This window comes from Bemisia tabaci, chromosome 1 (genome assembly GCF_918797505.1).
Source record: "Bemisia tabaci chromosome 1, PGI_BMITA_v3".
Classification (NCBI taxonomy): domain Eukaryota; kingdom Metazoa; phylum Arthropoda; class Insecta; order Hemiptera; family Aleyrodidae; genus Bemisia; species Bemisia tabaci.
In genome coordinates this window covers 74,941,877-74,955,247 of record NC_092793.1, presented here as the reverse complement: position 1 = coordinate 74,955,247, position 13,371 = coordinate 74,941,877, and the positions used below count along the sequence as shown (strand labels likewise).

The 13,371-nt window shown below is 39.2% G+C and overlaps 1 protein-coding gene across 13 annotated transcripts in view; it reads left to right on the top strand.

Annotated features, from left to right (window-relative positions):
* Mp (collagen XV/XVIII-type protein multiplexin) overlaps window positions 1–13,371 on the top strand; it is a 240,236-nt gene that overhangs the window by 196,908 nt on the left and 29,957 nt on the right. For 12 of the 13 annotated variants that reach the window (XM_072306170.1, XM_019050525.2, XM_072306168.1 and 9 more), the window contains 4 exons: window positions 6,711–6,801; window positions 7,257–7,294; window positions 9,038–9,145; window positions 11,791–11,814. In XM_072306170.1, coding sequence (XP_072162271.1) covers window positions 6,711–6,801; window positions 7,257–7,294; window positions 9,038–9,145; window positions 11,791–11,814 — 261 coding nt within the window. The remainder of the gene's footprint in view (window positions 1–6,710; window positions 6,802–7,256; window positions 7,295–9,037; window positions 9,146–11,790; window positions 11,815–13,371) is intronic. The other variant, XM_072306167.1, reaches the window with a different exon arrangement.

Below are 13,371 nucleotides of genomic sequence, written 5' to 3'. Positions count from 1 at the left end.
GTGTCGTGTATTCTATATCTCTTGCGTTTCATGATTTTTCGAATGAAAGGCGACGCCTAATGGCTCCTACGACGTTCTTACTTAGCACGGCAGTGTAAGAGTGGTTTCGAGACGTGCACGCATGTTACGATCGTGAAAACACGTATTGTAAGAGGGACGCGCCACGCTATCAGACAAGGAAGAATAGGAGAAAAAAATCAAAATATAATTTATATGCTCGATGAATGATTTAAAGCGTGTGGCAGGGAGTAGAATTTCTCAAAGAGGCACTAGGGGAAAGGGGCGTATTCGGAGGGGGCAGGGAAAGGCACGCTTCACGAACTCTGTCTTTTCTCCGGTTTTTTCTCCGCTAGAGTTACGCGCTTTTCGCTGCTGGTGATTCTTGCAAGTTGGTAACATTGTTTTCCATCCATTTAAATCCATTGTGAATAATCGAATCTAGGGAAAGCAACCCGCTTCGCAAGGTATCGATTGTTTTGCATACATTTAAATGGACGGAATCCCGTGTTGCAAACTTCATTGAGTCACCACTAGTTGGACCGCGTTAAGCAGGAACCAAGCCACATCACCTATTGCGAAATTAATTTAGGTAGTTTAATCTTGCACATGAAAACGGTCGTGCGAATATTTTTGCAAATTTCAGTGAATATTCTGCATAGCACGAAGCAAATTCCTTAAAATTTTAAAAGAAATCGGCATAAACGTTCTCTAGTAAAAAATTGAATTGTCCAATTAAATGTAGCAATACCTGATGTGGCTTGGTACTTTTTTGCTCAACGTGGTCCACTTAGTCCAGTTAGCAGGACACTAGCGTGCTCAAGATTAAAACCACATTACCTTCCGAACGTTGCCAAATCTCCTTTTATAAACCACACATTTTCTGTAAAAACTTGTAAATGTAATTTTGCCAACTTTTAAAATAATTTGAATCACATTCTAATTTTAAGTACCGGGAATTTTGAAGGAAAAATTGTAAAAACTTTTTCCAAAAAATGAATATTCTATGGGAGGAAATTTGGTAATAGCCGAAGGTTCATAGGGCGTTTTCCTCAGATATGTGAGTATACTGCCGTGCTAAGGAAGAACGCCGTATGAACATTCGAGAGACGCCAAATTTCCTGTAATGAGATGTTTATTTTTGAGGAAAGTTTTGAATATTTTTTCTTAAAATTTTCAGAAAATTTAGGTCATATTCCGAACAAAATTATCTGAGAAATTTGAAGAAAAGTATTCACCAACTTTCCTGAAAATTGGTGATTTGTCACAAGAAGTTTGGCAACGCCTGAAGGTTCATTGGGCGTTTCTCCTCAAACATGTGAGATAGGAGTATAGTCCGAGCCCTTAAATGTGAATACGGCCGCCGTGTCGATTCCTGGACTCTAACGAACTGAGCCCCCTCCCCTCCCCCCACCCCTTACCCCTTACCCCCGGGTCTTTCACGTCTGTTGAGACGGCTCGATTTAATTTATGGGTAAACGGAAGGGATATTGCGGGGGGCGGCCTCGAGCTTCTGTTCCCGATCCCTCCCTCCCCCGCAGGGTGGAATAGGGGGAGGGGGGAGTTTCTGTCCCTCCACGGTTATGTATTACGAAGATAAACTTGGTAATCCTGAGCTGCTGGTGCGTAATAGTTTAGTTCTGTGGTGTGTCGATATCACCCGTCCGGCATTGGCAGAATCTCAGGCGGGGGACGTCAAGTGAGCGTTCTCCATAATTATTGTCCGAAGATGTTTCCTCCGAAGCTACGCTCACGGAACAGATTCACTTTATCTCATTTGTCACTCAGCCATTCGATGGATCACTGAACAAGGAACGAAATGAGGGACCTTAATGTATTTTTCATCCTTGAATTTTCACGTCGAATACGTGGAACAGCTTTAAGCATTTCGTTCTCGAGAATCTGGTCTGAGTTTTAAGATCAGAAGACCGAGTTTTGATATCTTTCAATATTTCTAAAAACTGTAACTATACAAAAATAGAAATTTTTAATTTATTTCATGCCGGCGTTCCGATGCCGTATTGGATTTTGCGAGATGCTAAGCTGGGCTCACTGTGGAGTGTAGGTAACCTACTGATGAAGTCTAAAAAGACCTAAAATGTTTTAGATCTCTCTGCGTAACTTCAGCTTAACATTCCACTGCATCTGCCTGAACTGAACACTCTTCCCCCTCCCCCTCAGGCTTGTAACTGAGTCTTGTAACTAAAGAGTAAGAAAATTTCTATTTTTATTTTGCCTGTGGCACTGTGGCCTAATATTAGGTATTTAATTTATTCGAAAAAAATATATAAAATAAAAATAAAAATAAAAAATAAAAAAAAACAAGCAGTGAACTCCAACACAATGTGTTGATAAGGCGCGTCATTAACTCGCACATATCAACCCCTTTAGTTTTCATTTACAGAGATTTCAAAATAGGCAAGTAGCACAACAAGAGAATTCATACGATCCAACACTGAGAGGTCAACGACGCACTTTGACGAGACCGTGTATTGTGAATGTAAAAAGCCATTCGATCGAATTTAAGTTTTTTGATCTGCCCCAAGCAAAACCTTATCAGATTCTTAAAGAAAAGTGCTACCTACGTAATAATTTAAGCGAAGAAAGAAAAAAATTTGTCGAACTCCTGAAAAATAAAGTCGATTTAAAGGTATTTTGGGGCTAAAATACCCAAATCACCGGCATTATAAATCCCGTTATATTATTGAAAAGAAATTGACTCGATATAAACGCAATTGCATTTGATATGTCTTGATTTTGTTATTTTAAACGTATTCCCATGCAAAGAAGTTCAACCATGTCCATGCTTTATTCATTCATGAATTGAAAGTAAGCAATCTACATCCCGAAAATCTACCGATTTGCCGTAAAAAATTGCAGAAACTTGATATACCAAGTCGATGCACCCACTCGTTGAATTTACCAACCAATTTCGTGAGTGCAAATATGTAAAAATCAATATGCTCTAGTCATTTTGGGTGCATTTACTTTTCATGAAACAATAGTAATTTCAATCCCGAAAAACCATCAATTTTCCGTATAAAATCAAAAAAATCGAAATGTGTCGACTTACTGACGTGAACATTGGATTCTACGTGTAAAAATACTCACGTATCGATATGCATATCAGGAAACCAGAACCAGAACAGAAACCATGTGTGGACACAGTTAGCAGTCCGCGGCAACATCCATTCAACAGAATAATGGTAAAAATTAGATAGGATTTTAGCCGCTTTGCCCGCCTCTCCTCGTTATTTACAAACCGTTCCTATACTCATCTCAAAATTTTTCTCAGAGCTTTGTGTTATTATCAGCTTCCATTTAAATCCCGGTTTGATGACCGAATCGGCTGCCCAAAAAGCAAGCCATTTTTGAAAGGTTCTATGAGAAATTCGTGATATTATCGGCTCTCAGGAAATCACCCCATGGCTATAATTGGTGGTATAAATGTTTGAGTGCTTAAAATAATCGTATTCAAGAAACTAAGGCATTAAACTATGGAGTCAGTTTCTTTTTAATAATATAACGGGATTTACTCCCGGTGATTTAGCTATTATAGCCCCAGAATACTTTTAAAGCGCCTTTACTTTCCAGAATCTTGACGGAATTTTTGTTTAGCTTAAACGACTTAAAAGACACTGTAGTTAAAAAATATAAAGAATTTTCGATTTTGACAAAAAAAAATGTTCGTTCAGGCACACCGTGTATTGTATGTAGTACTGCTGCTATTCAAACCTTATCTTCAGGTCAAAATTCTTACAAGGAAGCCCCTTGCAAGAGGCGAATTTTTTGTAATTTCTCCCAATTTTTTCTCCGTTATATAATTGAATTGCTTGTCAAATTCTGAGGTCAATTATATTTAATTGTAATTTATACATTTCTTTTTTTCCCTTCATTTTATTTTTTGTCTGGAGAAGTTTCGTTGATTTCTTCGAATTTCGAATACTGTAACTTCTCTTCTATTCGGCCGATTTTTATGTATGAGACCTCTTTTAATTCGTCTTTTAACGGAGAGTAAGGAAAAAATTGCTAAGTACACGCGAAACAATTTTTTTTGAAAATTGGACGAATCCTAGCGTGACGGTGAAATGGGTAATCAAGCGTAAAATCAAGGGTGAGGGTCCGGATCGGGTCGCTCGGGAGGACAAAAGACACTTCCTCGCCGTCGGGACAGAGGTCCGGTGTGCGGGGAGGAGAAGGGTAAGTGGTTTTCTGTAAAAGCAAACTGATTTCTGTATGTGTTATGGTTAGCACATGGTCTAATGAGTTTTGAGGCTCATCACAGATTGCACTTACGTCTATCCTGGGTGGCCTTCGCTATCAGAGGAAAGGTACCAACTTTTGAAAAGCCTACCAGTGGTGTGGAGATCTGTCAAAGCAACGTTATGAACGAAACGGAGGAGTAAAATTCTCATTCCTAGAGTGCCGGCCTGGTCAGCCATCCTCGAATCAGTTCGCTTGTTTCTGCTTATATATGCATATTTTAAATCAGCGCGCCCTACTCTTAGGCTTTTTTTAAAAAAACCAAGTAACGTAGACTCTTGGTATTCACTGCACATAAACTAATGAGCCCCAGAATGAGAAACAACTTTAAATCATAATTATTGACGGATAAATAAACTTTTTACACGCTTTGGAAAATCTCAGAAGTTCGCGGTAGTCACTTTTCGGTAAGGAACTAAGGGACTCGGTTATTGTATCGAGTGGGGGGTCGAAACGATCGCAAAGGCGGTATACTACGTATACGCGCCAATACCCCTCCGACATTTTCTTCAGAGTCCATCCACTTTAGGTATGAGCGATTGAACAGCTTGAGTTGAATTATTTATTCTTTACCTGGGATGAAATATCATCTTCGTCGTTGTAATTGTGCAGCTTTTTATATTAAGTTTGCAGCAGATGTTGCAGCAAATAGCGCAATGCGATGGGCCATCGTTATGCATTCCAGTCATTCCACGAGAACCTTTCTCATAGAATACTGCTTTGGTGACAGAAAAATAATCAAAAAGGCATCGAAAATAAGGAACCCTTGATGAAACCTTGAGTCACTGATTAAAAAGAACTCATACTCATAGATAAGGTTCGACATGATTCCCATATACCAAAAGGAATACTATATTAAAGGCTCGCGACTCGCGACTATAAGTTGAAAGAACGATGTTTCAGATGCGCTGGTGACTATTCTCACCGGTTGGCAACACTGTCTCTCTTTGCGTTTAAACTCAATTATAAAAATCGATTGTAGGTGAAACAGACTGTTTTGCCCAAAATCGATGGTTTAATATAGATTTAAACGAGTGAAAAACAGTGCTGCCAATTTGCACGACTTCCCACTGCATGACACAGAACCCCGGGCCCGAGGCTGTTCCTGTTAAAAAAGCTTTCGTGAACCCAGTGTTCAATAGCAACCCTAGCAAGTGTGCGGCTATTCTGTATTCTTAACGTTTTGAAGGTTAAATAGAGCCGCCCACCGGAGGCTAGTTGTTTTGCCATCGTCTCCGTCCCTTCTTGACAATGTAAACTAGACACAGGACACTTTTGCGCTCCTCCACTCCGAGTTGTAAAAACAATGTCTCAGTCTCATCGAGTCATCTTTTTTAGGGGCTCGCTTTGACAGTACACTCATAATTTCACCCACAAAAAGTTATTATTGAATGCAGCGGCTATTAAAATAGCCGAAAGCACACACTTCACACTTCCTGTTTGGACGAGAATAGACGAATATCGATCAGCTGTTACTCTCATTCATTCTTCGATGATGTTCACGCACGTCACGACCCGTTACTACACTTTTTTCAGTTTGACGTATGCATGGAATACGGATGCATGTCTATTGGGGCTCTCTCTCTCTCTCTCTCCCTCCCTCTCTCTTTCTCTCTCTCTCTCTCTCTCTCTCTCTGAAAAATAATGGCATGCATTCGAAAATTTGTCGATCGAGTGTCGGCACATTCATTTTTTCAAACGTCTAACGGTGGTTGTTAAACATATCTGGACTCAGAGATTGTTCAACTTCTTTACCTTTGTTCATACTTATGGGCATGTCTTCTCGCTGTCCTTACTGACTGAAGGCTATTTCCATTTAAATCTTCTGTCACATTCGCACGGCGCAATGATACAACTATTTGAACTCTCCGGAACGCGTGAGGTATCACGCCGCATTTGAAGGCGTTTTCAAAACAGCCAAGTTCCGATACCCGGATTATCGTTTTGCATAGTTCATATTCTTTTGTTATATTCCGTGCAACTTGTTTATTTTTAATCCTCGTAGAAAAACCACCCATTTTTAAGTACAATTCTAGCTGGAGCGCACTTCAGCTATGCATTCACCGCTGCAAAAATGTCAAAGGAAATCGACACCCTCAGCGAGCATGGAGGCTATTTCCATTTAAATCTTCCGTCACATTCGAACGGCGCAATGATACAACTATTTGAACTCTCCGGAATGCGTGAGGTATCACGCCGCATTTGAAGGCGTTTTCAAAACAGCCAAGTTCCGTTATCGGAATAATCGTTTTGCATAGTTCATATTATTATGTTTCCATTTCTAACCACTTGTTTAATTAAAATCCTCCTATAAAAACCTGATTATCCTGACTATAAGCGTTTTATAGATCCTGATCTCACCATTTGCTCATGAAACATACTAATTTTCCTCCCTCCTCTTTTTTGAGGGTCAATTCTGAATCTGAACCCTTTATTTCTCTTTTGTGCAGGTTCAGGAGGATGATCTCAGCTCAACAGACGATGACCATGGTAGAAGAGAGAAGATTCCTGATTTTCCGCCACCCCCACCGATTGATGGAAGTAAGTTGATTAGCTCGCATAGACACTCTGCTTTCATTCTTTCGAGGTTTTTTTCTTCTTTTTTCCCCTTGTTTTTGACAGTATTATCCAAAGTATAATCTATAATGGGTATAGAAATTAACATTGCGTGAAAAATATGTATAGGTCCTCAATCAATAAAGTAATGAAAAGTTAATTAAAACTAATGAAAAAGTTAAATCCACTTATTTGGGTCATATGAGGGAGCACCATATCTAAGTGTTCTATTGAGCACAAATAATTTAACACTGAAACTGAGGGAAAACATTTTCAACTAGCTGTAATGGGTTGTCATGAAACCTCACTTTCTTTCGTGGGAAAACTCGAGGTATCTGAAATTACCAATTCTTTTTCCATCAAAGACTAAGGAACAGATTCCTCTCATAAATCAAGATCATCAAAATTCCAACTTAAAATCTGCTTTCTCTTTTTTTCAGATTTCAGACTAGGACTCAAAGGGGAAAAAGGAGACCGAGTAAGTACTTATGTCAGATTTTAGCATTGCTTTTTAAATGCCAGACAACTCGTAATTAGCCGGGTTCTTGTTTCCAAGAGACGGCGCTACCTGTAAAGTTGGTAATGGAGATTAGACGAAGTAGCCTCTGCAGCATTCACACTTGCATAACTTACTCTGCTGTGTGCTTCATGCTTTCCAATGTAAACTTCTAAAGGGGTCAAATGGAAAAAGTGCACTCAAAAACAAATAACTCTAATGTAGAAGTTGTTTGTTCCGTGAATTTAAATTAACCCTCTCAGTAACACGACAGCACCGGGAGCTGCCAAACTTGACCATGTTGCAATGTCTTACCTCGTACGAGCATACTTTTCAAATCGGTCCAGCGGGCCGATTATTGACATTTATAGACAAAGCTATAGACAAAGCAAACGTAAGGAGTATAGAGTGATCTTATTGGTTGAAACGGGTGGTTCTTATAGACTTAAGGGGTAAATGATGGACTAACAAGCGGGTCTCTCGTGGGTTGCCGATAGTTAGTCTATTACCTACGTCTTTTGTCCATTGCAACCACCCGCTTCCACCAATGGGATCCCTCCATATCCTTTTTGTCTTCTTTGTACATTGCTTTGTCTGTCAATTTCAAAAATCAGCCCCCAGGGTAATGTTATCTCTCGCTCAAATAGGTGAATCTCGAAACGAGGACAAAACGTAAAGTAATTCTCTATAAATCACCAACGACAAAAATATGACCTCATCTTCAATTCTTCAATAAAAGGATGAAAGTAGATGCTGGTACCCAAGTAGCATCGATCAACGGAAAAATCGCGATATTTCGTAATTAGATTACGATTTTTTTATAATTTTCTGGCGACGAAATCGCTAGGATTATCAACATCTGAGCTATTATCCTCGATATTTTTTCAAATTTATCTCTATAAAATTGCGTTCGAAAGAATCGAAATTTTATCTCAGTTTATCTTGATTTCTGTTCGTTAGTATTGCGATAAATCGCCGTCGGTAAAATCGCGATTTTATTGAAAATTGTGCGATTAAATCGCAATTTATTGCAATTTTTTATCCGATAATTTTACAATAAATACAAGTAATAAAAGTTTTTAAGACACTGAGTTTTCTAATGAAAATATAAAGCATGACAGGAAGTCTACAGTGTCGCAAACGGAGATACGTGGTTTCGCACTTTAGGTCCAGTTACACAATCAAACTGAGCCATCAAACTGAAGCTCTGATTGGTGGAGAAAGACCTGAGGTGAGGATGCGACCAATGAGAGGCCCAATTTGATGGCTAAATTTGATCGTGCTATTGACCCTTGAGGCCATCGCTATTGTTGAGTAAGACGAGTAGAAGAATTCTTATTGTTCCTAATTTCCAGTTCAGGACATGTCCCACATGACGACGGTCTTCTTCTCCCTCTTGTGAAGTTTACGAAACAGGAATGACAAATCTGAGTCAAATTACGTGTGCATCGTAGTACACTTTTGAGAAGCAATAAATCAAAAACGCGTAAAGTACAAACAAAGATATAGAAATTATCAGTGAATTTCAGATTTTTTGGATGCGCTCATTGTGATTTAAGAGTAATTTTTTCAGAGACAACTCTTCTCTCTGCTCCTGCATAAAGTTGCAACCTACTTTTTCTTCCGAGCGAGGGCTTTTGACCAAGCTGGCAAGCCTTGCTCATCAGGAGTTTTGCTTCAAGTGGCTGGAGTGGGAGTCTATATCATGTTTATTTACTTTTGCAGGGAGAATCGATCAGAGGACCACCAGGACCACCAGGTCCACCGGGACCACCAGGTCCGCCTTTCTCCGGCGGCGAGCACAGCGAGGACATCGGGTCGGGAGATGACGAGGTGAGCGCCACAGAAAATGTGCTTATGCCTGCACTGCCGTGAAAAGGAGGAACGCCGTATGAGCCTTCAAACATTGCCAAGTTTCCTTCAATAAAAACCGAATTTATTGGGAAAATTGTGAATAATATTTTCCAAAATTTTCAGACGATTTTATTCGCAATTTAATCTAAAATATTTTAAAATTTCAAGGAAAATTATTCATGAATGTTGTCAAAAATACACGTTTTATCAAGGGAGATTTGGCAACTCTTGTATGTTCACATGGTGTTTTTCCTCAGCATGGCAGTGCACCGCAGCAAATTCATTCAGTCCGTTCATCTTTAAAAGATTCCAAACGCTAAAAGCTAATGAGTTTTGAGATAAAATAACCGAGGCGCTTAGAGAACAAGGCGTAAAAATGCAATTTTTGCTATTTCGAGAAATACGTGTTTAAAGTTTCAAAATTACATGTTGTCTTAGGGCGGAAAGATAGATTCTACCTCTTATCTCTTACCCGCCAAAAATATGCAAATCCATAAAAAGAGACTTTCAATAAGAAAACTTCTGTTCGTAGAGCTCAGTAAACAGCAAGCATTTGGATGAAATTCGCAATTTCACCTTAACTTATGTGTTACAGACGCTTGTTTTGTTTTTTACCGTGTGCACGAATCTAATGAAATATTTAAAGAAACTTTTGTAAATATTTGCCGCAGGAAAGGGGAGTGCAATCTTAATTGTTGCGCAATTTTATTCAAGGAATATCTTTCTTTTCAACTCTAGAAATAGTTTGAGATAGCCGCATTCTGCTGTCACGAATACCATATTTCAAAAATTTCTTGTATCTTGCAATGCCATCAATATAGATTTAACGCCTTCAGTGGAAGAATGTATGCAATATGCAGTTCTTCGTACAGTAGTATCCTGTCCAGGTGTGGGCGATTCTGAGAGGGATCAGATTGGTTGGTTATTGAAATTTATAGACAAAGCACTAGACATAATAGATGGAGGGAAAATGGGGCGATCCTGTTGGTGGAAGCTAGTGGTTGCAATAGACTAAAGAGGTAAGTATTAGAATATAACTCACCAGCAACGGACAAGAGACCATGCAACGGTTTGCTCACCATTTTCCCCTTTATTCCATAAGAACCATCTGTTTCAACCAATACGATCGCTCCATTCTCTTCATATCTTCTTTGTCTATCACTTTGTCTAACGATTTCAATAATAAGCCCATTGGCGGTATCTCTACGAATACACAACATTCCTAGGTAATCACTCAGGCTACGCGTCGAGTGAAGAGCAAATTCGAAGGTACATTGTACCTGCATTTTGACCTGACGGAGTAAGTAAATTACTGGATTCTCTCACCGGATAACGAGAATTCAATGGATTGAAACGATTTTCAAAGAGACTCCTCGGAGCGGTGCAAGGCCAGAGGGCCAGGAAGAGTCTCTATCAATATTCAATGCGAATCTCAAAGGACTCGCGGATGGAGCGACCAAGGAAGGAGGGGGAATCTATATTTCACGCCTGCCTCGCAGAATGGGTCTCAAAATAATCCTTTATGCCTCGAGACAGGGAGTCCTAACGAATCGTATTTGACGTTTCCTCCAGATATTGCGAATGTATCTCTTAATGATTTCCCATCCCTAATGGATACATGAACGTAAATTTGAAGGAATTTAATGCAATCTTGTCCTTTCCGCGCTTCGTTTTGGCTTTTATGAATGCGTGAACATTCAAGGATGCGCCGCATGAAATTAGGCTTAGTGGGATAACTCAATTTTCACAGGGTTTCGTATCCTATGGACTCATCCAGAGGCTAAGTTATTCTTGCATCTTCGACTTATCGATTACTCGATGTCTCTTAGATGTTTCCAATTTAAACGATAAAACATAATCTCCAGGTCCAGGTTATTTTGTGAAGTTCCTTGTGATGGTTCATTACGACTTATTCATTAACAAATCATACCTCAATCAAAGACTCATCAAATCTGAAAAATGTTGATTTTACGAAACATTTTTTTTTACATGCGAGTTTTAAAATTTAATAAAATAGATTTTCTGACTATTTCCCTCGTAATATTTTTTTTTGTATATACCTTTTGATTCCATAATACGAGCAACTGCACATGAAATATCCAATAAAAGGTTTCCTGATTCAGTTTTTTTCATCTTTTTTTAACACTTTTGTATTAATTCCGTGAATCCAAGTGCAACAGCCATTGCAGATAGGGACGTTTTCCAGCAGTGAGGAACGAGCAAGACCAACCTAGAGAAAACTGGTTAGCAGGGCGAGACTTTGCATTGAGTAGGAACTCCAAAAAAAGTATACCATTATTTCTATTCGTGGGAACCTCTTTCATCTACACTGCAAGATGAATGCAAATCATTCGGTGAAGACCCCTTTCAGCTCTTTAGAGACCGATGGGTTGTGAAATAGATGAAGTAAACCGATTTAGTAGAATATTAAGACGAAAACCCTCCTGACATTTTAACTCTAAGACCACTCGTCAAGTGACTAAATGATGAATGTATACCTCAGCCTGCAACATCGACATTTCTGGGCTGGCTCGCAATATCATCCTACTTATGAAATCTGTTTTTCCTCTCTTTGTCAATAAAATTGATTCTTAGTATGACTTTACTTTTACTCCACGCTGCAGAAAATCAAGGATTTAATTGTTAAGGTGAGTGTAGAAACGATAACTTTAAAAAATTTCTTGCTTAGATTTCAAGGTGCCAACTTTATTTTCACCCAATCGCAGAAAAATTACGACAGATTTTAAAGTGTTTAAATTGGTGTAACCACAAAAAATAGGTGGTGGAAAATTTTCAACGTCGCAAATTGAGGTATGAATGTTAATTACCTCGCCGTCGGTGTTGAGAAAATGTGTAACTTCGCATGCGCTAGAGTTTAATCTCACAATCAGCGGTAATCGTGATCTGCCATTAAGTTGAAGCGACACTGTCGAAGGCGCCCTGAGCAACTATTCCACCATAGAAGTATTGCGCAGTATCAGACGAAAATGAAGGCGCGCTGCGGTATGTGAATGGACCACAAGACAAGGTACAAATTTAAGCATTCTGATACATTTTTCATAACCAGAATTTCACGTAGAACACGATTCTTGCATCAAAAATTACTTGACTCGATTTCAAACTAAGAAATTAAAGTTTTTATATTACATTGGTTACGGTAGATTTGAATTGCCCGGTTGCAAAAACTCAACACTTTACGTGCGTCAAATCGCGCCTTACAACGAGTTTAGCAGGCTCCTCAATCGCACATTGTTACTTTCCCACCCTTTATCGTTCAAAGTGTAAAGAATTTGCTATAGCTGAGCAAAAGCGTCAAGATTGAGATTGCCATACTTTCGTATAGCAGAGACTGTCACTGTAACGTTTAGTTTGCGATCTGGCGCACGTAGACTAATACGTTTTCATGAGCGGGGGGTTTGATTCCCGTGTCAAGAAACATTAATTATTTTGTTAAGGAGTTAATTTTAGTAATTTTCCTTGCACGAGTCGTGTTTTACGTTGAATTTTGGTTATGAAACATGTATCAGAATGCTTAATTTGCGGTACCTTGTCTAGTGGTCCATTCACCGGTATCGTTTACCAGTCGTGTAGAGTGCGGACATGAAAGGTTCCAGACTCTGAAACTATACATAGTTGAGAGTAGAGTCCCTTTATACTGAGAGTCAAGACAATGCGAATCCATTTCTGATTGGTTAACCGGATTTTAGGCCTTCACAGTGTCACAAACGGGAATAAAGATTACATTTTCACCAATTACAAAGATTATAATCTGGAATGGACCGAGGAATTACGGGTTCGACAAGGAACAAACGGAATGAGAGAAGGAACGGAGAAAGGAATTTAAGAATGAGCCGATCAAAGATTACGAAAAACGTTCAATTTGTGTAATCTTTATTCCCGTTTGTGACTCCATGAGGGATGTTGTCTTGACTCTCAGTATAAAGGGACTCTACGCGAGCCTAAAAGGCCGTATTTCATTGCAAACTATGAAGATAGTGCACGTAAGAACATTGATGGATCATGCGAGATTTCCACTTCTGACATCCGTGAGTGCGAGCATAAAGAAGCATAAAAAATCCAGCGGCCATTGTGTACAAGTTATTCACGTGTCCCTCCTCCACAATAAGAGGACGAGACAAAGCCAGGTCCTCCAACGGATGCTTACCTTCATCAGAATATTTTCCCGATAATCTTTTTTGCCTGAG